General features: G+C 36.8%; 1 protein-coding gene across 5 annotated transcripts in view; it reads right to left on the reverse strand.

Annotated features, from left to right (window-relative positions):
- Positions 1 to 27877, reverse strand: part of F8 (coagulation factor VIII) — a 98356-nt gene that overhangs the window by 63572 nt on the left and 6907 nt on the right. For 4 of the 5 annotated variants that reach the window (XR_011705694.1, XR_011705693.1, XM_071606537.1 and 1 more), the window contains exons 2-10: positions 20860 to 20981; positions 17767 to 17889; positions 13289 to 13501; positions 12070 to 12138; positions 10570 to 10686; positions 9210 to 9431; positions 6283 to 6541; positions 5460 to 5631; positions 1296 to 1389 (exon numbers count right to left, since the gene is read on the reverse strand). Coding sequence is in view for 3 of the 5 variants with exons in the window: in XM_071606537.1 (XP_071462638.1) it covers positions 1296 to 1389; positions 5460 to 5631; positions 6283 to 6541; positions 9210 to 9431; positions 10570 to 10686; positions 12070 to 12138; positions 13289 to 13501; positions 17767 to 17889; positions 20860 to 20981 (1391 nt within the window). In the remaining 2 variants the exon portion in view is untranslated. The remainder of the gene's footprint in view (positions 1 to 1295; positions 1390 to 5459; positions 5632 to 6282; positions 6542 to 9209; positions 9432 to 10569; positions 10687 to 12069; positions 12139 to 13288; positions 13502 to 17766; positions 17890 to 20859; positions 20982 to 27877) is intronic. The other variant, XM_071606536.1, reaches the window with a different exon arrangement.

The raw sequence follows: 27877 nt of genomic DNA on the forward strand, positions 1-27877 counted from the left end.
TTCAGAAATAAGCATAAGTATAAAAAGTAACTTATTTAAAAAACACAAATGTTGTTTTTGGATTTAAAATTTTTAGAATAAATATTTAAACAAAGCAAGCAAATATATAATTGTGAAGTCAAAAAACAGAGAATTAGCACTATAAGCAATGTTTAGAGATTTTGAGATGAAACACCAAAAATCTAAAACAAAAATGATTAAAAATGAATGCTTCAGCTGTGAATGGTGGTGCATGTCTGTAATCCCAGGGGCTTGGGAGGCTGAGGAAGGAGGATTGTGGGTTCAAAGCCAGCCTCAGCAATGGTGAGAAACTATGCAACTCGGTGAGACCCTGTCTCTAAATAAAATACAAAAAGTGTTGGACATGTGGCTCAGTGGTTGAGTGCCCCTGAGTTCAATCCCTAGTACTCCCCTCAAAAAAAATGAATGCCTCTAGGAAGTGGAACTTACAGCCCTTCAACAGCTTAAACCTTAAGCAACTATGATTTTGATAAAATAAATCATTAAAATTAAAATTTAGAAAGAATATTTATAGTATAAATTTCATTAAAAGAAAATATTTTACACAAACTACTAAAAAATGAGTAATTGTAATTGAAATATAAAATTACCAGACTATCAACAAGCATATCAAAACTAACACAATATGGCCAGGTTAAAATCTCCAATTGATAGATGGTGATTGGGTAAACTAATAAAAACCATATGTATGCTTTTTATGTGGACAAGACCTAACATGAAATAAACAAACATATGGGAAAATAATATCATGGAAAAGATAAACTAATTAAGCATATGTGGCAATACTAAAATTAGAAAAAAATAATTCAAGTTAAGGATCATAAAAGACAACCAAGGACATTTTATTGATAAAAGGTGTAATCCATGACAAAGATATGTCATGAATCTTTTTTTTTAATTTTTTAAAGTTGTTGATGGACCTTTATTTTATTCATTTATTTATATGTGGTGCTGAGAATCTAACCCAGTGCCTCACACATGCTAGGCAAGTGCCCTACCACTGAGCCACAACCCCAGCCCTATGTCATGAATCTTTAAGCAACAAATAATGAAATTAAAAGTAGAAATATTAAAATATTAGATATCAAAAGTCTGGAATGAAGCCAAAAACTAAACTCAGAGAAAAAAACATGACCTTCATATCAGAACAATCAGCTTTAAGATTTTAGGGCACTTAAGAGTTGCAATCTAAAGTTACACCACATCAATTCTAGGAAGCCTTAGGGGTGTTTTACATAAGCTATCAGAGTCACTTCAAGTACTTTTGTTATTACCTTTTGGCAATCTCCCTGAGTATAAAGGACTGACATCAGTGATTCCATGAGGGTAGATGTTATATGGCCGGCTTGCTTGATTCTTAAATATAATCTGAAAAGTAAAATGAGATATATAAGATACCCTAAGACAAGTAAGGTCAACAAGAAAACTGTGGCCTATCTCCAGAAAACCAAAAGCTGCCTTTATCCATATTATAAGAATTTGAGCCTAGATAAAATTAAAAAACTTTTTTTTTCATGAAATTGTTTAGATAGCAAGTTATGTTTCTCATTGAAGGTCCCTTTCCATTTCTTCCCCCCCCCCCCCCCCCCCCCCCCCCGTTGCTGAGGCTGGCTTTGAAGTTGTGATCCTCCTGTCTCAGCCTCCATACCCCTGGGATTACAGGCATGCGCCACCACCCTGGTGCCTTTTCATTTCTTTAAAAATGATTCCAATTGTTTCAATAAATATTTCCTGCACCTTCTTATGCTAATTGCATGAGGATACTGCTTCCTCTCAGTCTTTTCCATTGTTCAGAGAAGGAGACAGTGATTCAGATGATAAAATGTTCGTTGAATGAGCAAACCTGACTAGAAGGACAGTTGATTATAGCATCAAGCAGGAGTGGCAAGTGGTATCATCTGATTTAAAAGAGCTTTAAAAGAGAGGAAGGAAGCAGAGATGAAGACCCATGGAGACATTAATTATTCCTCTACATCTGCAGATGTGTGATAATGAAGGTTAAAAAATCTACTTTTGGGGTTGGGGCTGTAGCTCAGTGGTAGAGTGCTTGCCTAGCATGTATGAGGCACTGGGTTCAATTCCCAGCACCATGTAAAAATAAATAAAATAAAGGTCCATTGACTTTTTTTTAAATATATTTTTTAAAAATCTACTTTCACTTGCACTCGTCTTAAAAGCCCATTCATTTGGTAAAACACATATTTCTTTTTTCCCCACATTTTTTTGGTGAATTATATTTATACATACTGATGGGGTTTGTTGTTAAAACCACCTATTTCTTATCATATTAATACTCTTATTTATTCCTTTCAAATATTAAAATTTTCTTTCCCTTTCTTGTAAGAACACAAGCTAAGATTTCCAGTATAATAGATGTGTTACCTTTCTTGTCCTGATCTTAAATAGGAGGATTTCTGCATTTTACCAAGAATGATACTTAGTGGGTTTTTGTTGTTATTGTTTATATCTTTACCAGGACAATAATTCCTTTATAATTCCAATTTGTTGTTAAATTTATGAATAGGTGCTGAATTTTGACAAATGATTTTTTCTGCAGCTATTGAAATTATCAAATGGTCTTTTCCCTTTTTATGCTTTTATGTGTTAATATGCTGGATTACCCATTTGATTTTCTTAGATTAAGCTAACTTATTATTCCTGGGATAATTCTGTCATAATGTATTATCTTTTATATACATTACTGTGTTGGGTTTACAGATTTTCATTTAGGATTTTTTTAACCTGTGTTTATAATGCTACTGATCTGTAATTTTAATTTTAACTTTCCTTTCTCATATTGTCTTGGTCAGGTTTACAACCAATATTTGTTGAACTAGAGAAATAAGCTGTCAGTCTCTATGTAAGCTTTGAAACATGGCTCCCAAATTCATTGACATTCTTCCCATGAAGAGATGGACCATATTTTCTTTTCTTTCATGATAGGTGGGTGGGCTTTGACTAATCTCAACTAATAGATCATGTCATGAAGTGCTATGTTACTTCTGATGATGGTCATAAAAGGTGATAAACCTTATGACTTGCTTACTAGAACACACACAGTTGGAACCCTGAGCCAACATGAAAGAAGTCTCACTATGGTGTGAAGAAAGCCAAGCCAAATATTTTGAGTCTTATCCATGTTGCAGAATGTGAGTCATCTCTTTTACTAAAAGGCAAAATATTTATATAATTTGAAAAGAAATCAGATTATAGCTCATTTCTTTTAATTGCTGAATAATATTTCAATTTTATGGACATAACACCTTTTGTTTATCCATTCACCAACTGGTGAACATTTCTCAGTTTGGGTACTGAGGTTTGAATCCAGGGGTGTTTTACCACTGAACTACATCCCCAGCCCTTTTTTATTTTGAGACAGGGTCTTGCTAAGTTGCAGAGGGTTTAACAAAGTTGCTGAGGCTGCCTTGAACTTGCCATCTTCCTGCCTCAGCCTCCCAAATGGCTGGGATTATAGGGTACACCACTGAACCCAGCCAATTGGTGAATATTTAAATGATTTTCACTGTGCAGCTGTTATGAAGAGTGCTGCTATAGTCATTTGCATACACATCTTTGAATTGACCTATATTTTCATTTCTATTGGTTATATTTCTAATTCTATAGGTGTAGAATTAGTAGGTCACATGGTCATTCCATCTTGAACTTTCATTATTCATTAATGGATTCATTATTTTATATTCCCACCAGAAATTTATGAGTGTTGCAGTTTATCCATGTCCTCACCAACCCATGTCTGTCTTCTTGTTCATGGTCATCCTAGTAGATATGAAGTGGCATCTTATTGTGGTTTAGATTTGCAATTCCCTGGTATTCAGCATCTTTGCATGTGTTCACTGATTACCTTGTATATTATCTTTGGAGAAATGTCTATATAAATCCTTTGCTCATTTTTTAGTTGGGTCATGTATTTTTATTGTTTATTTGTAAGAGTTCTTTATATATTTTGGGTATTAGATCAGATATATGATTTGCAAATATTTTCTCCTATTCAGTGAGTTATTGTTTCACTTTTTTGTTGGTATCCTTCAAGGTACACACATTTTGAATAGTGATTAAGTTATTTATAAAGGCTTTTTTTTTCCCCTTCGGTTGCTTCTGCTTTTGATGTCATATCTAAGAAACCATTATCTAACACAAGGTCAAAAATTTATTCTTTTTTTCGGTGGGAGGGTACCAGGGATTGACCGCAGGGGCACTCGACCCCTGAGCCCCGTCCCCAGCCCTATTTTGTGTTTTATTTAGATACAGAGTCTCACTGAGTTGGTTAGCACCTCACTTCTTTTGTTGAGGCTGGCTTTAAACTCAGGATCCTCCTGTCTTGGCCTCCCGAGCCTCTGGGATTATAGGCATGCGCAACCACACCCAGCTCATAACTACAAATTTCTTGTAATGAAAATAAACCACTACTTATTTAAACCATGTTCATGATTATTATTTGCAGTGTAAGCATTGTTTCTTTCTTTATTTTTTTGATACTGGGGATTGAACCCAGGGGCACTTAACCACTGAGCCACGTCCCCAGCCCTTTCTATTTGTGTGTGTGTGTGTGTGTGTATGTGTATATATATGTGTGTATATATATATATATATATATATATATATATATATATATATATAGTAGGTGGACACAATACCTTTATTTTATTTATTTTATATTTATTTTATGTGGTGCTGAGGATCTAACCCAGCACCTCACATGTGTTAGGTAAGTGCTCTACCACTGAGCCATAACCCAGCCCTCATTTTTTATTTTGAGACTTAGTCTCACTAAGTTGATCAGGGCCTTGCTAAATTGGTGAGGCTTTAAACTTGATATCCTCCTGCCTCAGCCTCCAGAGCCATTGGGATTACAGGTTTGAGCCACTGTGCCTTGTAAGCATTCTTAATACCCTAGATCAGAGGTCATCAACCATTGTCTGGGAAAGGCTAGATAGTAAACATTTACACTGTCTCTCTGTCTTCCTCCACTGTTCCTCTTCTTCCTCTCTTTGTAATCCTTTAAAAACATAAATTACCTTCTAAGCTAGTAGGCTCTGCAAATATCAGGCCATAAGCTAAATTGGTGTAGGCTGCTGACTCGTAATGTATATAATCAGGAAAAAAGTTCAGGAAGGATATGTATCAAAATCTAATCCATGAGTAGTTTAAAGGAGTGGTGAGTTTAATGGGTGATATTAAATTTTATTCTACATACTTATATAATTATATTTTAAATATATCCATATTTATTATTATCATAAACAATAATAAATATGGATATATTTAAATATAATTATATTTTATTATTTATTATATTATTTATTATTTTTAAAAGATCATGTCCATTAGAGGCAAGGCTGAATTATGAATGTTGTATAAATTCAAAATCTCCCATACTTTTTCTTCTTACTTAATCCCAAATATTATCCTTAACTTACCAATAGTGTGTCTCCAACTTCCCCATAAAGTAAAGGTCCCAAGATTCCTGATTCATACTGAATAGTTTCACGAGTCTTAAACGTTTTATCTGTGTATGCCACAAATCGGACTTTTTTGTACTTCCTACCAATCCGCTGAGGACCATTATTCAAATATTGACTTTTATAACTTCTGTATGAGAGACAAAAATATGAGGGGTTGGGATAGAAATAGGAAAAATCCAACTCTTAAACATGTGATGTGATTTAATGGGAGTGAGAAAAATATAAGCATCTCTACTACTTAGCTATGTCTACTACTTAACTATTTAGTAGTGTCCAAATATGTTAATACCTACTATTATTTGGATCTGAAGTGTCCCCCAATGGCTCACATGTTAAAAGATTAGACAGGAGCCTGCAGCACTATTGGGAAATGGTGAAACCTTTAGAAGGTATGGCCTAGTGAAAGGAACTTAGGTCACTGGAGCTGTACCCTTGAAGGGATATTGTGACTCCTGGCCCCTTCTACTCTTTGTTTCCTGGCCTTCATGAGGCAAACAGGCCTTCTACACTAGGCACTCCTACCATGATATACTGTGCCACCATAGGCCAAAAATGATGTGGCCAAGCAACCAACCATGAACTGAAATCTCTGAAACCAAGCCAAAATAAACCTTTTTTCCTTTAACTTAGTTGTTCAGTCATAGCAACCAGAAAGCTAACACTAACCCTTGCCATTTGATTCTATACCTGTACTAACTCTTAAACATAGCTTCAGGATTTCTTGGTTTGAATAACTGAGAAACAAATTTTGAGTAGGAAAGAGTCAAAATGTGTTTACGTGTCATTGGAGGTGAGGACTGATGGGGCATAGTCCCAGTCCTCCTCCTCAGCAGCAATATAATGTATCCAAGTTTTAGGATGCTTCTTGGCAACGGAGCGAATTTGGATCAAGGAAGAAGAATTGGCATCATCAAACCTGAACACATCCATTTCAGAATCAAGATACTCATCATATTCTTCTTCCTCTTTGGTATTTTTCATCCGTAGTTCAGGTTCCTCTGGGCAGCTATCTACTTTGATGTAAGCTTCCATACCATCTGGAATCAAACAAACCAAATAAAGTCAGACTCCTATAGGATTCTCTTGCCTTAAATGAAAAGAAAGTACCTTAAATTTCCTTGTTCTATATTTTTAGTATTTGAAAGCCTAGGGCAGTCCAACTCCACATCCCCATATCAACTAATGATTTCTATATTGTTATGGTTTAGATGTGAGGTGTTCCCCAAAAGTTCATGTGTGAACTTTTGTGTGAACAATGCAAGAATGTTCAGAGGAGAAATGATTGTGACAGGTGTCATCTAATAAAGGATTAGCCCATGGAAATATATTAATAGGATGGTGACTGTAGGCAGGTGGGGTGTGGCTGGAGGAGGTGGGTCACTGGTGATGTGCTTTGGGGTTTATATTTTGTCTCTGGTTAGCAGAACTTTCTCTTTCTCCCTCTGCTTCCTGCTGTCATGTCCTGAGTGCCTTTCTTCTGCTATGTCCCTCTGCCAGGGTATTCTGCCTCACCTCACGTGCAGAGCAATGGAGTTAGCAGAGTATGGACTGAACCTCTGAAACCATGAGTCAAAATAAACGTTTCCTCCTCTAAGTTGTTCTTGCAGATCTTTGGTCACAGTACTGAAAAAAGCTAACTAGAACATATTTACTCCAGTGACTTACCATATAAACTATTGATTTAATAACAGCTTACCAGGAAAAATATAAAGTCCCTGAAGTCTCCATTTTTTTAAAAAAAATTCCTAGGCTCAAAACCAGTTCCAAAAGAGAAATATTTACATTTTTTATCAGACAAAATTAACAACTTTTTAAAAAGGAGCAAGAAATAGATGGAGGAGTGTCAGGCAAAAGGAAAATGGCCAAAGCAAAGATCAGAGGAAGAAACCAGGAAATATCAGATAATCCATTTTGTTGGTCATTTTTTACTCCCTAATGTCTTGTTAAAATTCCATAAATATGTAACTGCCAGGAAAAAGAAGTTTCTATTCTTAATTACTATAGAGGACTATAAACATGTTAACTCATAGAAAGTAAGGGGAAAGGGTGGATACACAGCCAAGATCAAATATCTTTCCTACAGTAATCAAGGAATCTGGAGAGAGGTTAGCATAAGAGTGATATGGCCAAAGGATTGCCTCCTCAATGTTTTTCTCCAACAGCCCTCTGTATGGTTTGAATATTTGTACCCTCCAGAACTCATGTTGGCATTAATTGCTATGGTGATGGTATTGGGAGTTAGAACTTTTAAGAAGTGTTTAGGCTCCACTATGTGAGGAGCCACAATGAGTTCCACACTTTCCAATCCTGATGCACCATGGGGATCTGAAAGATCACTGTAGTCTGGCACAGTAGTGCAATGAGTCAGGACTCAGTCTCCCCCATCCTCTGATAGCAAGGGCCAGTCTTCTGAGTAGGCACACCCCTGGGGTTGAGCTACACTCACCTATTGTTTTATAATCCTACCCTTTTGCTCTGTTTGGGATAGAATGTTCCATGGAAACTCCCTTTGTGTGTCCACTTTTCTTGCTTTGCCTGCCTTTGGGTGTGACCTTCCTACATGTCAGCCAATCTGCTGACAGCAGACATCATAAAGCTACATTGAAACCTCTAAAACCTGACCCCTTGCCTGATTTGAATGGCTTCTCCTCAATAAAAGGGTTCAACACATGCATTCTCTCTCTCTCTCTCTCTCTCTCTCTCTCTCTCTCTCTCTCTCTTTTTCTCTCTCTCTCTCTCACTTGCTCTTTCCAGGGACCCCTAAGGTCACAGGAGCCATCACAGGACCCAAAGAAAAAGGTATTTCTCTGTCTCTGTGTGGTTATTTTGTACAGCCCAGTTCACTGGAGTGACCCTGAGTGTTTTAGTCGTGAGAAATGCAATACCACCCTGATGAATAGACTAATGCTGTTAATGTGGGAATTGGGTTTCTTCCCCCCTCTCTATATACATAGGAAAAAATATATAGAAGTATATATATATATATATATATATATATATATGAATATGTACATATATATATTCCTAATAAATTACCCAGTTTTGATATTGTGTTACAGAAGCTCAACAAGGACAGCCTTCCATGGCCACAGTAGAGTAGAAAAAGAAGCTGAGCAAGTTAGCAAGGTCCTAAAACAACTCAGTGAGACCCTGTCTCTAAATAAAATATAAAAAGGGACTGAGGATGTGGCTCAGTGTTAGGCACCCCTGGGTTCAATCCCTGGTACCAAAAAAAAAAAAAAAAAACCCAAAAAACAAAAAAAAAAAACATTCCCATCAGGTAGTCCTTAAAAACCTCATGTGGTGCCTCATTTGCCTAGATTTCCCACAAAACATCTCTTCACCTACAACCTATAGTCTCTCTTTCCATAGTATTGAAGGCTAGTTAATGATATCAGGCCACGAAACCAAAGAAATATTGTCCCACTCATTTTCCCCAACTCACCCATCCCTAACTATCCCTTCTTCCTCTATAACAGACATTCAACTAAAAATATACTACTAATACTCAAACCATCTTATTCTCAAGGTAAAATACTGACTTGGATACTAGCAACTAGGGGATTTTAGTTGAGGTCTAACATAATCCAAACTCTATAATGGCACTTTCTGTAACATACTATATTCCTATACACTGCCCAGTAAATCCCATTGAAAGTAGAACTGGATATTCACAATATTCATTTTTAAGTTCCAAGATATTACCATGTTGGTGGGAAGAGATATGACAAAATAACAGAAATTGTCCAAGGTCCATCAAGACTGTCTGAGCAGTAAGGAAAGTTACTGAAGATATCTCTAGGGAGGCCTGGCGATGGTTCCTCACAAGAAATGTGTGACCTTCAAGGAATATTGAGTGCACTTCAGGGGTGGTGCCCATTCCGATAACATGCCAAAAGACTGATTTCCTGTGGCATCCAATCAGACCTGTTAAACAAGAATAAGACAACTATTGCTTAGAAGTAAATAACTGGAAAATACTTTTGTTAATTGACAAACACCTGTCTGGTTCTGTTCAGACTGATCCTTCTTTTGTGATCCATTTCTGACCTCTCCTAGAACTTATATAGCCAAATTACCATCTCAAAATTCCCACCTGGATAGCTCATAAAACCTACATTTTTCAAAACCAAATTTGCTCTTTTTAAAAAATATTTTTAGTTGTTTATGTACCTTTATTTTATTTATTTATTTTTATGTGGTGCTGAGGATTGAACCCAGTGCCTCACACATGCTAGGCAAGCGCTTTACCACTGAGCCACAACCCCAGCCCCCAAATTTGTAATTTTCAATACCTCATTCTCTTTCAACTTCCTTATCTAAGTGAATGGCACCATCCAGCAATTATACAAGTGAGAGATTTCCTTGTCACCATCGTCACCTCTCATATCCATTGTAACACCAACCATGGCAATATAGTAAATAATAGTTATTCCTTATCTTGTTCTAAAGCTCACTTCACTTCATGAAGAAAATATAGTCTAAGTCAGTTTCCTTAGTTATATACTTATATATACAATTATGTAATTTTCTTTCAGAGTAATTGTTGATTTGTAATTTTGCATTTTTATATTGATTCCTTCATTATTATCCATCTCTTAATCTATAAGGTATGTGAGAGCATGAGCTTGAATGTTTCAAAAATGATTTCTTTCTTAACTCTAAAAGAATGAATATTCATTATAGAATTACTGAAAAATATAGAAAATAATTAAGGAAAATAAACCTGAGAGGGGTGATACACACACATACACTCCTCCTAGCAACTGAGGAAGCTGAGACAGGAGGCTTGCAAGTTCAAAGCCAGCCTCAGCAACTAAGTGAGGCCCTAAGCAACTCAGCAAGACCCTGTCTTTAAATAAAAAATAGAAAGGGCTAGGGATGTGGCTCAGTGGTTAAGCACCCCTGGGTTCAGTCTCCAATACCAACAAAACAAAACAAAAACCCAGAGGCCAGATTTCAGTGGGCTTTCTATTGTGATGCACAGTTGTCTGAGAATTGGAGAAGAGAGCTCTAATGCTGAATTCAAAAAACTCTGAGGATTATTGAGCAGGCATGCACATACCTGGAAGAGACCTGTTTACGTAGCCATTGACTGTGTGCATTCTAGGCAAGGGCCCAGCAGATGGAGAATCCATAGCCTGTGTCAAGGGGCCCTTTGTTTCTGAGTGCCAGCTCTTCCCTGATGAGAGAGAAGGTTAAAAAAAAGTCACCTAACCTTTCTTTCATGAGTGATTCTCCTTCTGTTCTTTCCTGCCTCCCTCCTTTCAGAAAAAGATACTCACAACTTAAAAATGTTTGTCACAAAATGGGAGTTCATAACCCACTTGAATCAAATGTATGAAATATGATATGTCAAGAGCTTTGTAATGTTTTGAACAACTAACAATAAAAAAAAAGTTTGTCACAAAAATAGACATGGAAGGGCTGGGATTGTGGCTCAGCAGTAGAGCGCTCGCCTAGCAAGTGTGAGGCCCTGGGTTCAATCCTCAGCACCACATAAAAATTTAAAAAAAATAAAGGTATTGTGTCCATCTATAACTAAAAAATATATATTAAAAAATAGACATGGGTGACTTATCCCCTCAAAATCAATGAGAGGAGGGAGAAAACATTAACAAACTGATTGTCTCTCCTTATATTTGTCCATAACAATAGGTTGGAAAGAATAATGACAAATAATAACTAGGGAAAGGGAGAATATTGGTTAGTTTGAGCCATGATTTAGTTAAAGGGAAGTAGATGAAAAGGGCTGTCAGTCCTTGTCTCTGTCATAATTGCTTCATTTCAGTTTATAATGAAACTCTACACACCTGAAAGCTTCTCAACCTCCTCTCTAAAATTAGAGCTAAAGTACTAGACATTTCTCAGACTGCTGTAGTAATAATGAAGGGTCAAGAACTCAAAAGTCAGGGAGACTAGTCATGAGAAAAATTATGGAGGCCTCAATTAAGAGCATAGTAGTTTACCAGGTGTGTTGGTGCACACCTATAATCCCAACAACTTGAAAAAGAGGATAAAGAGTTTAAAGCTACCTTCAGCAACTAGCCCCAGCAACAAAAAAGGCTAAAGTTTAATCCTCATAACAACTGTTTGAGAAAATATTTTAGATTTGAGGAAACAGATGCAGAGGTTAATTTGTCAAAAGTCACATACTTAATGAGAGATGAAGATTAAACAATGTATTTAGGAAGTACAATCAAAAGTCTTTGCTTATGGATTTAAGGAGAGGAACAAGGAAAACCTGTGACCTAGTTCCTCTATCTTCCTACCTCATAGCTGATGCTAGCACCATGCTCTTAAATTGTTGGAACTATGAGCTAAATAATCCTTTTTTATTTTTAAAATATTTTGCCTCTGGTATTTTGTTATAGTAACCCAAAATGGACTAAGACAAATAGCATCATCAAGTTCATGCATCTCACCATTCTATTTCTAGGATCTATCCTGAATAGTAATATTGTTTATCTTTCTATAATCACCTACTCTGAACAGAAGCAGTCCACATTCTCAAATACAAAATTAAGGTAATAATTTGACTTCTTTCAGATTGGAGCTCACTAACCTTCATCAAATACAGCAAAAAGCAGTACAAATTGGTGCAACATCTGTGTTCTTTCTTTGGCCAAGCTCCCTGGGGGAAATAGAGTGGGGGGAATATGAATGAATTTATCTTCTATATAAAATCCCATCATAGAAAAAATCACCACTAGGAGGAGACACTTTTTTATCAACTGCTTGAGAATAAGAACAAATGTAGTCTTGTTGTTAGCTTTACTGTAACACTGTTTCTTTGATATAAAGTTTCCTATTCCACAGTTTATAAAACCATCTGTGATAAAGGGTTATTTATTTAAATTTCAAATTTGTTTTGGACTATTACTTTTATAAAATACATTAAAATGAATTACTAGAAAAACGGAATTTAAAAGACATACAAAAACACAAGCCAAATATAATCTCTCTCTCTCTCTCTCTCTCTCTCTCTCTCTCTCTCCACACACAGACATACACACACATACAACAGAAAACAAAAACATTACAAAATGGATGGAAAATATGTAACGTTTTTACTTTGCAATTTTAAGTGATACTACTTCATACCCACTAGGATGCCTATTTTATTAATTAAAGACAAATATTGACAAGGATGTGCAGAAATTTCAACCCTCATGTAAAATAGTGCTGCTGCTGTGGAAAACAGTTTGGTGGTTTAATCAATTATTGTTGTCATTTTAAACCACTAAATTGTGGGGTTATTCAACAATAGAGAACTAGAACATAAGAAAGTTCAAATGAAGCTGATTGCACCATAAAAACAGGATTAAAACTAAATTATACAAAGTTTAATTACCTAATTTACTTTATGCTATTAAGGTATAAATTAAAAACACATGAATAAAATTAAGATTTTTTTAAAGATAATTAGTTACAAAAATAAACAAACATCTACATTACTCAAATTTTATATACTTTTGACTTATAAAAATTAAGCACTTGAACCACTCACTGATGTGTTTACCTCCATAAAGCTTTCCAGGAAAAGAAAAGAATCTTTTTTTCAGAGAAAAGAACACAAATGCTGTTATTAAAAGATCCTGTCCTGGGCTGGAGTTGTGGTTCAGAGGTAGAGCGCTCGCCTATCATGCATGAGACCCTGGGTTCCATCTTCAGCACCAAATAATAATAAAAGTAAAGATATTGTGTCTACGTACAACTAGGAAAAAACCCTGTCCTTATTTATGTCCTTATTTCATTTCTGTCCTACCCTTTCACATACTTACCTTCTCTACATACCAGCAGAGCTCCAATGAGGCCTGAATTCAGGTCTTTTACCAGATCCACATGAGAAAGATATGAGTAGGTGAGACATGGTGGATCAGAGGCCATTGGACCATTCTCTTTCAAGACCTGCCATACATAAGTATGCCTCTCGCCAGGAAATACTTTATCATCTTCTTTCTCCCTTTGGCTAGTCTGATCATCATATTCAGCTCCTAAAGAAAGAAGGTAGAAAACTGTCCTTTTTATGCCCATTGTCCACTCAGAGGAATATATCAAGCTCATTGGAACAAATGGATTCTACATAAGAAATAAACTTTAAGTATTTTTAATGTTTTTGCCATAAAGAAATTATAAATGTTTGAGGAGACAGATGTGTTTAGTGTCATTTAAACATAACACAAGGTGTACATGTTTGGAAGTATTGTCACTCCCCATTAATATGAACAATCTTTATGTTATAATGTAATAGTTAAAAATAAATTTAATTTAATAAACAATGTATAAAAACATCCAAATGTACTCCAAAGGATATGCTATTATTATCTGTTAATAAAGATCTTAAAAATTAAAAAAGAAGTAAGTGGGCTGGGCTTGTGGCTCAATGGTAGAGTGCTCGCCTAGCATGCCTGAAGCTCTGGGTTCAATCCTTAGCACCACATAAAATAAAATCAAAAAATTAAGAAAAAAAAGAATAATTGACTGTATGAAAAAAAGAAGGAAGCAATTTAATTTGAAAAACTAATAAGCAGCAGCTATAAATAGGAGAAAGCCTTATGTATTCCAGAGGAGCTTGAGACCACTAACCCTAACATAAGTGGTAAAAATCAGGTTCTTATTCACATCTCCAGATTCTGTTAATTAATAATATTGCCTCCATTCTTGCATCATTTTGATCAATTCAAGTCAATTCATCAACAAACATGCATTGGATATATACTTTGTTAACACTCTTTGATAGGCAGGCATGGTTAAGATACAGAGATTTAAAAAATTTTAACTTGGTTCTTCCCTATAGGGCCAACACTATGTTTGATGGGGAATGTAGAAGTACAATTATAATACAATGTAGAAATATTCACTCAATGATCTGCTTTGTATTTCTATAGGTTTGCAAGTCTGTCATTTTTACCTCCCAAGTCAACTCTGGTAAGCCATATTACTGTTTAACCCATTTGCCCAGACCTCACCAGGTTAGGGTACACAAGAATTGTGTCTATGCTTAGCCCTTGCTACAAAATTGTAGGAACCATGACCTCTCTAAAATCTCCCTGTGGGGCTGGGGATGTGGCTCAAGTGGTAGCATGCTCGCCTGGCATGTGTGCGGCCCGGGTTCGATCCTCAGACCACATACAAACAAAGATGTTGTGTCCGCCGAAAACTAAAGAATAAATATTAAAAACTTCTCTCTCTCTCTCTCTGTCTCTCTCTCTTTAAAAAATTTTTTTAAAAACTGAAATTTCCCTGTATCATTCTGAAAACTCCCAAGTGGATAAAGCTCATAGAATTAGCCTAATCATCTCCAGCAAAAACATGGGTGACCTTTTTTTTCTCTATACTGTCTATCCTCTCTTGTTACTTTACCCCAACCCAAATTTGATGTGGATTCATGAAAGAAATCCAGAATATTAAGGTAATCTCATTTCAGAATAAGAACTTAGTCAACATGTAAGCATAGTTAGGCTGTATAATATAGAGTATATATGCCAATAATGTATTAATGACTTACTTGAATCTTCTTGACTTACATATGCTATCAACTATATGAACAGTGTCATCATCAACTTTGGCACCCTCTTCACTCATTTTCTACATTGTGAAGGTTAAGGAAATGCTAGCTAGAGTAAAGGGTATTACCAAACAGGTTGTTTGTTTTAATGAGCTCACCTTGTGCTTCTGCTAGGTGGTGAGGGAGTGCCTGGGAAGTCAGAGCAAAAGGAGAAAGAAGGAAAGTTCCTCCCTAGGAAGTTTTCTGGGCATGAGAAGGCAGATGAGATAGAATTTTTATGATTCTTGTCCTGGCTCCACAAGGGAGAACAGGAAATCTAAATCAATTTGGGGGCTTACATTAAAATAGTAATGTTCCTGACTTCATGAAATTTTCTTCCACTAGGTCTCCAAATAAATACCTTGACAAAGCCACAATGAAGATTTGGGTCACACAGCATGATGAAACATGTTCAAACATGAGTCACCACATCAGGAGCAGCAGCTTCAACATATGTTAAATGACATTGTTTTGGGAGTGTACAGATGAGTGCTGTCCAATAGAAATATAACGTGAGCACATGTGTAATTCTAAATTTTCTCATAGACATGTTAATAAAAGTAAAAGAAAATAGGTGAAATTATTTTAATTATGTATTTTACTTAACCTAATATATCCAAATATTATAATTTCAATATGTAGTCATAGACAATGAGTGGGATATTTTACAGTCTTCTTTTGTACTACGTATTTTAAATCCAGTGTGTATTTATAGTATGCCTCAATTGTGACTCACCACATTTCAAGTGCTTGATAGCCACAGTGGCTTAACTTGGACCAATAACTATGGCCAGGAAGGAACAGGCTTTAAGAAAATGGCAGGTTTTATTTAAAGTGCATTTAGAGGAAGCGATTTTAAGGAGTGAGGAATATGTGTAATTTTGGAAGAAAAAGTAACTGGTGTGTGCAGGATTAAAGAATATGGTCATTTTTTTTCTTCCTGTTACTTGCCCATGCTAGGCCAAATAAACATTCTGTCCTCCAGGTTATAGAGACCTATATTTGTAGATACCTGACATATTTTTTTGCTTCCATTTTCCATACCACTTGACATCAGAAAGTACAAGGAAAAAGTTTTCCTTCCCACTCTTGGATCACTATCTCTAAGAACAAGGCAAGCCAAGAGCTTTTAGTGGTTTGCCATTATGTGAGAAAAGCCTGCCTGTGAATGACACTATAAAGAAGAGCTGAGATTGCAAGAGAAAAACAATCATTGCACTGTAGTGTAGTGGTTCAGAGTACAACTTCTGGAGTTAGATGTGTCTAGGTCTGGATCCTGATTTCACTACTCACTAACTATATGACCTTAAACTCAAGTACATTTTAGTCATTATTGTTATTGTTGTTGTCATATTTTTCAGTAAGTTTGCTTTCAAGAGAATGAATTCATTTCCAGGTGTCCCACTGTTATGGTTTAGATGTGTTTTGTTCTCCAAATGTTCTTATGCTAGAAGTTTAGTTCTCAATGTAATGGTACTAAAAAGTGGTGGAACCTTTAAGAGGAAGCATGCGTTAGTCAGGTTTCCATTACTGTAATGAAATACCTCAGATAATTAACTTAAAAAGAGGAAAGCTTTGTATTAGCTCATGGTTTCAGTCCATGGTTGCTTTGCCCATTGCTTTTGGGCTTGTAGCAAGGCAGTACATCATAGTGGTAATGCATGGTAGAAGAAGCCTTTCACCTCATGTCTGACAAGCAGAGAAAGCAAAAGGAAGGGAGCAAGGTCTTAATATACCTTCAAGAGCTCACCCCAATGACATAACTTCTTCCCACTAGGCATCACCTCTTAAAGTCCAACCACCTCCCAATAGTGCCACAGGCTATGAACTAAGCCTTTCACACATGGGACTCTGGGGGACATTGCAGACCCAAATTATAGCATGAGGTCTACTACAAGGTAATTATGTTGTGGCAGCACCACCTTGGGAAGACATTAATACCAATGTTGAGACTATGGGTTAGGACACATGGTATTGTTAAAAAAATATATAAATTCAGCTTTCTTACCTCACTCTGTTGCTTCCTGTTTCCCCATGTGATGCTATCTGCCATGAAGTCCTCACCAAAAGCTAATCCTGGCATCATGCTCTTGAACCCTCAGAACTATGAGCTCTTAAGAAACCTCTTTTCTTCATAAACTGTCAAGTATTATTTGGGGGGGGGAGGGTACCAGGGATTGAACTCAGGGGCATTCGACCACTGAGCCACATCCCCAGCCTATTTTGAATTTATTTATGGACACGGTCTCACTGAGCTGCTTAGCACCTCACTACGTTGCTGAAGCTGGCTTTGTACTCACAATCCTCCTATCTCAGCCTCCCTAGGCACTAGGATTACATGCATACGCCACCGCGCCTGGTACTGACATTTTTTTTAAAGTAGGTATTTCATTTTTTTCAAAGTTAAGGGGAAACTCCAAGTCAGCCCCCCCCCCCATTTCTTTCTCTTTTTAGCACCAAACTGATTTCTCCAGACAGAAAATATATGTGCAATGAGAGAGGCTTTAAGAATAGACAAGCAGGACAAAGACAATTTAAATAAGCAAGATCTATTCTTGGTCAGCAGATGCTCTGAAGGGGCTAATACCTGGATAGTCTCAGGTATTTTGTTGTAACAATCCAAAAGGAACTAAGGCAGCCACCCTCATAAACAAGTACATCTCACCTTTCTATCCCTAGCATGACAGGACAATAGAAAGGCATTTCACTTACCCTCAGAAGCTTTCCAGTAAGATACACCAACAGCATGAAGACTGACAGGATGAGTAGCCATGTTGTTAAGTGTAATAACCACTGTGTCATAAACCTCAGCCTGGATGGTCGGACCCAGCAGACCTGCAAGAATGAGATGTCCCTCAAAGATCACTTGAAAGATAGCACTCGAGTTGTTACGAAAGTGAGGATCAATGTCACAATGGAGAGGCAAGCTCCTGTGATTATTAAGAACAAGTAGTTATGCCAAAACCACTCCAGCCTCATGGTTGTTCTGAGGAAATATTTCTGGCAATTCATTAAGTGCATTCATCAGTTCAACTAATATTTGAGTTCTTACTATATTCTAGGAACTGTTCTATGTACTGGATTTCACATTATAGAAACATTAAGCATGTAAAGAAATAACAAGAATATTTGAAGTTATTATGATTTCTATAAAGGACGACAATGTGTGCTAGAAAATAATGAAGCAGGAGGTAGGAGATACTTTAAATATAGTGGTCAAGAAGATCCTCTCTGAGGACATGGCATCTGCAAAGAGATCTGACTAATAAAAAAGAAGCAATAGTTTCAAAGACCTAGTGGAAAATCATTAAAAACAGATAAAATGCAAATCTCCTGAGATAGGAATAAGTTGGTGAAACAAGGTGAATAAGTAATAGAAAATGTGGTTATAGAGATAGGGAACATAACATGTAGGACCTTATAGGGCATAAGAGCAGGATAAATCTTGATTTTACGGAAGTAAAAGAGGACAACTTGGAACTTGTTTTGGAGTAACAGTCAATAGGACTTGTGGATGGACTGGATGTTGGAGACAGAATAAAAGAGAAAGAGAGGAGTAAAAAATGATTTGTATGATCTGTGGCTTGTACACTATGTCATTTGTTAATCCATGACACAGAAAAGCAAGAGAAAAATTAAGAGTTCTATTTTGTGGGGCCTGGATTATAGTTCCATTGGAAGAGTGCTTGCCTCACATGCACAAGGCCCTGGGTTCAATCCCCAGCAACACACACACACACACACACACACACACACACACAGTTCTGCTTTGTGGATATTATAAGATGCCTATAAATGGGGCTGGGGCTGTAGCTCAGTGGTAAAGCTCTTGTCTAGCATGTGTGAGGCTCTAGGTTTGATTCTCAGCACCACATAAAAACAAATAAAATAAAGATATTGTGTCCATCTACACCTAAAAAATATTTTTTTAAAAAAATATGCCTATAAATGGTTTATTGAATTAATAGGATTCAATGAAAATATAAAATAGCTTTGTTTTTAATTGCAGTATATGGAATTTTCCTCTCTTACACTTTGATCCTAAATCTTTTCCAGTAACTTTCAAGTGTTAGCAAACAGCAACGTTTTTAGTATTATAAAACCAGTCCAGTCTAAATATAAAATTTTGATGTCCTCTGCAATTAAAAGTTCCCTTTTTCCTCCAGCTAAATTCTGGACCCTCTAAGGTAGAAGCAAATGGAAAGAGGGTGGGAGTGGAAAAAGAGTCTTGATGATAGGGACTTGCTTTGAAACAACACTGGCAGCATTGCATTAGTATCTCTTGGTTGTAGCACATGCCAAAATTCTGCCTCTTTTTGTGGGAATATATCTGAGTCCTTTGAAGACCCCCTCCCCAACTCTCAATTTGGTGACATCATACTATATCTCTCTCCATGGGGTATACACTTTTTAGCTGGTCACTTGCATCTTTCCCCTTAGTTTATGTTTCTGGCAGTACAACCCACATGGGCCTTTTCTCTTGGGCTCACCTAGGCTAGGTAGGGTCTTCTTAAGACAGGTGTCATCCTGTGAACTTTCTGGCCTCATGCCTAACAATGATAGTGCAGTCACATTCTACTATATCCCACCCTCCCTGTTATGCCATCAGGGGAAATTACTCCTAGTCTCTGACCTTGAAAGTTTTTTTTTAATTTTTTTTAGTTATACATGGACACAATATCTTTATCTTATTTATTTTTATTTGTATGTGGTGCTGAGGATTGAACCAAGTGCCTCATCTGTGCAAGGCAAGTGCTCTACCACTGAGCCACAGCCCCAGCCCTAAAGTTTTTAGAGACAGAAATCAGGCACTAGTCAGTATGTCAAGTTCCAGAAGTGCTATGTCTAGTCTTCTAAGTTGTTCTCCTGAAGTCTTCATTGTTATAGCTTGACATGAGGGAGATTTATTCCCCTCACATCGTAAGGGATATCCCAAAAATGCTCTCCAAAAAAATCTTTAAATATAAACTTCCTAGCCTTCTTTTATTTAGGCTTATAAGTGAGTCATGGTCCAAGGGTTACATAATTAGTTTTGAACCACTATATGAACAAGTCCTGAATAGGTGGGCTAATATCTGTTTTCAAAATATAGGAATATTTGTCACCTATAATTCTCCCAATAATTCTTTTTTTTAAGAGAGAGAGAGAGAGAGAAAGAGAGAATTTTTTTAATATTTATTTTTTAGTTTTCGGCAGACACAACATCTTTGTTTGTATGTGGTGCTGAGGATCGAACCCGGGCTGCACACATGCCAGGCAAGTGTGCTACTGCGTGAGCCACATCCCCAGCCCTCTCCCAATAATTCTAAGACAGAGACATGGAGTATAGCTCAGTGGCAGAGTACATGTCTAACGTGCAAGGCCCTGGGTTTGATACCCAGTGCCACAAAAAAAAAAAAAATGTTATGACAGGAAATGTCTCATCTGAACATCTTGTTGCATGTTTATTCAACATCTAAGTGAAAGTATGCAGTTAGTGTTCACGGAGAGGTGTAAGTGGAAGATAGAAATTTGGGAATTATTAGCATATAGATAATATTTTAAAGTCATAAAGCTGGATAAGATCACCTACGGATTGATGATAGAAAGAAAAGAAAAGAAATCCAGAATAATGCTGCAGGAGCACTGCAACATTTACAGAAGACACAAGTGTCAGCTCTAAGTGTGGCAGTAAGGAAAACTGAACAAAAGAACATTCTTTTTGACAGCTGCCATATTTAACTGCACTCCCAAGATCGGAGAATCCTTGCTAGGAAATAAGATAACCAGTGTCATAATTAGCATTCAATATTGTTTTTTCATTACCCATCCAGGGTGGCCTGGGCTTGGCAATGTTGAAAAGGTGATCCGTGAACTCTACAAACACAGTCTTTTTATACATGACTGAGGTGTTGAACGGAAAAGATCTTTGTGTTCTAGGAGGAAATCTGTATGGAGAAAGGAAAAGTCATTCAAAATTCAGCTGCAACTAATGCTCCCATCCCATTCCCATCTACTGTTAACAAATGTTCAGTTACTAAATTAGTAGTTGTACATGAATTCCTGAAAGCCACCAAATCAAACACTGTTTCTACAAGTCAACTGATATATTAGGTACAAAATGATAGATCATAAAATCAAGACCCATACAGTACATCAGCCAAAAATTTTTCTGCCAAAGCAATAACTATTGAATCTTTCAATTTCACCTCTAAAACAGACTATAACTTTAACCTAAGTATCTTACATGAAAATTTGATCTATATGTACTTAAAATTATACTTTCTTCCTTAGGGGCACCAAGAATATCACAGGGACAATTAACTTTCAATGAAGACTATATACATTGAGACCTTCTGGTACCAAGCATTATAATTCACAGACAATTATACATTAATGCTCATTTTTGTGTCTAGTCTAATACTCCCAATTATCTAATTATTCATGGGTCAGTTACTAAATTAGAAATTATTATTATAATTAATTATATAAATGTTCCTAAAGTGTTATTTTTTTCATAAGTCATCAAAATTCTTTTAGGCTCCCAGATTTTCCTCTTTCCCTACCTGACAAGTTAGGCTGTCATGTCCTGAGCCCCCCATTTAGATTGAATAATCAAAATAACCAATGTGAATCCTAGTGAAGATGGGACACTGGACCCAAGCAAATTGATAGAAATTATGAAGTAGCTGAACGTGAATATTTAAACTCACTGGTTTTCATATGCTGGTAACTTTTTCACACCATGGAACAGTTCTGTAGCTTTCTATATGCCATAAAGAGCCTCTCTTCCTCATTTATGCTTTCAACATCTAACTTTTATTTTCCATTAGATTTTACCAGTTGATATCATTTTAATAAGACATGGGAATTCAATTAATTCTCATGAGGAAGAAAACTTTCATGTATAGATCGTGGTCTTCAAACTTCAATCAATCAAAAAAAAAATTAAGCACTTGCCCCAAACAGATGTATACTGACTTACACATTGTAAGGATAGCCTTAGGCCTTAGCCTAAGCAACTCCATTCTAAAACTCCATTTTAAAATAAACCTGCAGTGTCACCAGGCAAGCCTACAGAGCCCTCTGATATGCCATCAGGCATAGCCTGATAAAAGCAAGTCAGTTTCCACAATCCTGGTAAGAGTCAGGGTGAAGTCACATGTCATTTGTCATAACCCTGATAAGAGTCAAAAGTGTGATATCAGGGCAGAAAACACCAGACCATATGTCCTGACTCCAAGATGTAAGATGTTACTAGGAAACCTGGTAACAGCTGATGGGGACCCAAAGGGTGAACAGAAGCTCCCAAAAATTAGTATAAATAATGGAACAAATAAACAGACATTCAGCCAGCTGACACTGATGCACACAAGTCTGAGAGCTTAATGAGGACCTGGACTGATATTCCAACTCTTCTCATCAGCAGCCTGATCCTCTGCATCATCCTCACCACTCTCAAAGGCGACCTCTCCTTACTTCTCCTTCTCTTCAGCCAGCCATCAGCTCCACACCAGGAGAAGCTTCTATGGGTTCCTGACTGGTCACTGCAGTCTGAGTGAGTGTGCATCTGCTGGACTTGAGACCTAAGACTTTAGACTTTAAATCTAGCACTTAAGCTCAGCATGCAGAGGGAATGTCTGTAATAAGTCTGTCATGATGAGGTGTGTTTGCAAACTTAGAATTGTTTGCTTTGAATTGATTATGTCTATTGCAATGCCCAGCATTAAAGACTGTCATTCCTTGATTAAGAACCTATAGAGTGAAATTGTATTGAGTGATTTGGAGTGAATAAAGCATTGAAAAGGGCATAGCGCGTGGACATTCTTTCTCTCTCCCCTCAATTGCAGATGTTGCACCTTTGCCCATTGTGACACATATTAACCACATACTATGTACCTCCTCTGTGCTACCACAAAACACACATCAGAAATGATTAGGGAAAATGAAAGCTTTTTAAAGACATAATTAAATGTGGAAAAGGTGTTGTTTGAGTCTCCTATATTATTGATTCTCAGGAGTTTTTGAAAAGTGAGAGATGTGAGAAATGGACTATAGCACAAATAAAAGATGAATGGGGGACACAGAAAAAGGAGGCCCCAAATATCAGCCAGTGAGACACCTTCACTGTTGTAAATGACCACAATAAGTATGAAATGGGAGAGATAAGGGAAAGCTTCTGATTGTATTTATAAGCCTGGAGCGGGAGTCCATCATGCCTGAGATTACCAGGATGTGAAATGAATAAAAGTAAGTCTAGGTATTGATCACTTATTTGTTTCTTTCTCAACCCTGTGGTGAAATAACCAAAGTCTCATTATTTCTTTCTGGAGCAGCCACACCTGGTTATTTTTTTTTTGTTTTTAGTTTTTATTGCAATAAAATATGATAATGTGAAAACATATAGGCCACATTTTGATTAACCATTTATCTGTCAAAAGACATGAAGAGCTATTATGAATAATGTTCGTATGGATGGCAATACACATATAACATGTAGTATATCTCTCCTTTTTGTTCTGTTTCTTTGGAGAACCCTTAATAATACAATGGATGTACAAATATCTCAAGTCCCTGCTTTCAATTCTTTTGAATATATACCTAAAAGTGTAATTGCTGGACCAAATGGTAACTCTAGTTTTTAGTTTTGGAGGAATTGCAGTACTCTTTTCCATATAAGCTGTAGAATTTAATATTCCCAACAGTACATAAGGATTTTAATTTTTCTGTATTTTTGCAAACACTTGTAATCGTTTGTATTTTTAGAGTAGCCATCATGGTGGGTAAGGTGGTATTTCTTTGTAGTTTTATTCATATTTACTTAATAATTAGTGATTTATGTCCTTTTATGTGCTTATTAGTAATGTGTATATTTTCTTTGGAGGAATCTCTATTCAAGTCGTTTGTGCCCCACAATTTTGGGATGCTGGGGATTAAAATTAGGGGTTCACAAATGTTAGGCAAGTGGTCTACCACTGAGTTCTATTGCCAGGCCATATTTCCCCTTTCAAATCAGGTCATTTGCTTTCTTGTTATTGGGTTTTAAGAGTTCTATACATTGGTTAGAACTGGGCTGGGGTTGTGGCTTAGTGGCAGAGCACTTGCCTAGCATGTGTGAGGCACTGGGTTCGATCCTCAGCACCACATAAAAACAAACAAAATAAAGGTCCATTGACAACTAAAAAATATTTTTAAAAAAGAGTTCTATATATTTTCTGGATAGTAATCCCTTATTTAAATCTAACATAGTATTTACAAATAGTTTATGTCATTCTGCAGGTTGCTTTCTGACTCTGCTGTGTCCTTTTATGAACAAACTTATTTAATTTTCATGAAGTCCCATTCATCTGTTTTTCTTTCATTGTCTTTGCCTTCAGTGTTTTATCCAAGAAAGCACTGGCAAATTCAAAGCCATGCAGCTTTACCCTATATTTTCTTCTGAGAGTTTTATAATTTTAACCTTACATTTAGGTTATGGATTCCTTTGAGTTTATCTTTGCATATAGTGTTAGTTTAGGCCCAGTTTCATTGTTGGTTTTTCATATGTGGCTTTTATTATATTGAGATAATATCCTTTTATTCCTAATTTCTTTTTTTTAAAGAGAGAGATAATTTTTTTAATGTTTATTTATTTATTTTTTTTAGTTTTTGGCGGACACAACATCTTTGTTTGTATGTGGTGCTGAGGATCAAACCCAGGCCACATGCATGCCAGGTGAGCGCACTACCACTTGAGCCACATCCCCAGCCCAATATTCCTAATTTCTTAAGGGTTATTAACATGAAAGGGTGTCAAATTTTTTCAAATGTTTTTCCCACATCAGTTGAGATGATCATATGTTTTCCCCCATTCTGTTAATGTATTACAGTGGTAAATTGTCATATGCTGAAACATCCTTACACTATAGGAGTAAATCTCATTATTGTTGTATTATATAATCCTTCTAATATACTCCTAGATTTGATTTACTCATATTTTGTTAAGAAGCAATGGAAAAGTCACAGGCCAGGGGCACAGGCTCACCTAAATACTAAGAAGGAGAACTATAGAGTGCATGCCCTGCCCATCACCCCACCAACACATCACTAAAAGCCTATTTATAGCTGTTCCTTTTACCCAGTATATCATGTCCAGAAAAAAATACAAGACATTCTAAAAGGAAAACAATCCAGTTTGATGAGACAAATTCAACCCAGAACCAGAGCCAGATATGACAGGAAAGTAGAAATTACCACACTAGAAACTTTTAAAAACAATGACCTATATGCTAAGGGTTTTAATGGGGGAAGTAGAAAATATATAATAACAGATATATATTGTAAGCAGAGAGATGGAAATTCTAAGAAAGAATCAAAAAAATAATTCTGGAAGTAAAAAAAAATACTGTAACAGAAATAAAGAATATCTTTGATGGGCTGTTTTTTTTTTTTGATACTGAGGATTGAACCCAGGGGCACTGAACCACTGAGCCACATCCCCAGTCCTATTTTGTATTTTATTTAGAGACAGAGTCTCACTGAGTTGCCTAGCATCTCACCATTGCTGAGGCTGGCTTTGAACTGTGGTCCTCCTGCCTCAGCCTCCCAAAATGCTGGGATTACAGGTGTGTGCCACCACAAGTGGCTTGATGGGGTCATTAATAGAATAGAAGAGGAAAGAATCTCTGAGCTTGAGGATATGATCATAGAAACTTCCAAAAATGAAAGAAAAATTACTGGAAAAGCAGAACAGAATAACACATACAAATGTAAATACCAGAAGAAGAGAAAAGAAAGAAATAGAGGCCAAGTTTTGAAACAACACCAAGAAGCAATTGATCTCCCCAGATTAATACTACACATCAAACCACATATACAGGAAACTTACAAGAAGTATAAATACAAACAAATAAAAACTGAATTTGGGTATATAATATTCAAACTTCAGAAAAATCAAAGAAAAACTCTTGTAACAAGTCAAAGCAGGAGGAAAACACTTTACCTACATCAACCTAGGATTGTATACTAAATGAAGTTATCCTTCAAAACTTCAGAAGAAATACTTTCTTAGATAAATAAAAATTCGAGGAATATATTACCAATAGACCCATCTTGCAAGAAATATTCAAAGAAGTTGTTCAGAGAGAAAGAAAATGACATGGCAGAAACGTGAATCTACATAAACAAAGGATGGCAACAGAGAATGAATAAGTCAAGAGAATATTCACCACACAAAAGGCACTGAACAACCAAGTACACTGAATGCCTTAACCAGTCAAGTGTTTGCTGGCTTCTATTGTTGTTACCTCAATTCTAGCAAAATGGACCTAAGAATGAAGGGCCATTGCTGAGGCTATAATGGGCTATGCAGGCAAAGCTGATCTAGGTATTGTTGCTGTGAATATCCAACTTGCCAGCAATGGAGTCCAAAAGCAAGCCCATGTCATCATTCATCAAGGAAACTATCCAGCTGTGGGGAGCCACTCCAAATGCATGCACCTTTAAGTCCTGATTGATACACCACGGGGAATCTGCTGTAGTCTGGCTGGGTAGTGCCATGACTCAGGACTTGGGACTAGGTGTTTTCCCTCGCTTGGATAATAAGGTGTGACCCTGGGAGTGGCCACAGGAATAGGCCACAGCCACAGGGGTTGAGCTACCCTCACCTACCTGTTCCCTTGTAATCCTCCCCCTTGCCTCATTTGAATGGCTTCTCCCCAATAAAAGGGTTCAGCACTCACTCTCTCTCTTTCCATGGACCCCTAAGGTCAGAGGAGCTATCACAGGACCCAAAGAAAAAGGTATTTCTGTCTCTGTGTGATTATTTTGTGCAGCCCAGTTCACCTGGAGAGACGTTGAGTGTTTAGTCATGAAAAGCAACATTTAGCCATTTGGTGAGCCTAAGTAATCAACACCAGCCAAGCCCTTCCACTAGCACAAGATCTTGCATTTTATCATTGCATCACACCAAGAAATCCATTTTAAAGCAAGGAAATACATGACCATGGGATCCAACAGTCTAATCATATACGACATTACTGGAAAATTGCGTTGCCCATCTGATAGAGTGTAGAATAGCTTGTTGAAGGAATAGCCAAGACACCAGTTTAGAGATAATATTCTGTAAGAATAAGGCACAATCTTCCAGGATGCAGTATATTCCATAGTTTAATGGCTATCATATAGTGCTATTTTCCTAACTAAATTACATGGATCTGGGAAATGAGGGGTGTCAGTAGGAGCAGCTTCAAATTAACATTACTCCCATTGACCCCATTGGGGAAACTGCCTCTAAATATGGGCTCTGAGGGCTTAGGAGCCCTGTTTTTTAAAAGGCTAGGAGTAACTTACTGTTATGAGCAGTGGCAGGAAGTGTTATACAATAGGAAAAGAGAAGAATGCATTTGGAACCAAGATCATTCACTTGGATATCTCTTGGTACTCCATTGCCCAATTTGGATGATAAATGGGCAAGCGCAACCAAGTTCTGAGAAGGGCACAATGACCAGGCACCTCATCAGGTGACCCAATTGAACCAGCAGAAGTACAAAATGAAAGGTAGTGGGAGGAATCCAGAGTGGATACTAGAGGAGGGAGGCAAGCTGCTGGAAATGCTGACAGCTGATGGCTTTCATCTGAGTTCCCCTTAGGAAACTACCTTTGTCTGAAGTCAGCAACTTCACCCAAAGAAATGTCCCTTTCCTGGTCAATGTGAGGGTGTATAAAACTGCATCCATTCAACTTCTCCCTCTATCCAATCCTGTTTCCATTACTTCCAGTGGATTGCCTACCCCAATAAACTTCCTGCATGCAAAAGGAAGAAAGAAGAAAAAAAACTGATGATTTTTTTCCTATTTGCATTTTT

The sequence above is a fragment of the Marmota flaviventris genome, chromosome X (genome assembly GCF_047511675.1).
Source record: "Marmota flaviventris isolate mMarFla1 chromosome X, mMarFla1.hap1, whole genome shotgun sequence".
Classification (NCBI taxonomy): domain Eukaryota; kingdom Metazoa; phylum Chordata; class Mammalia; order Rodentia; family Sciuridae; genus Marmota; species Marmota flaviventris.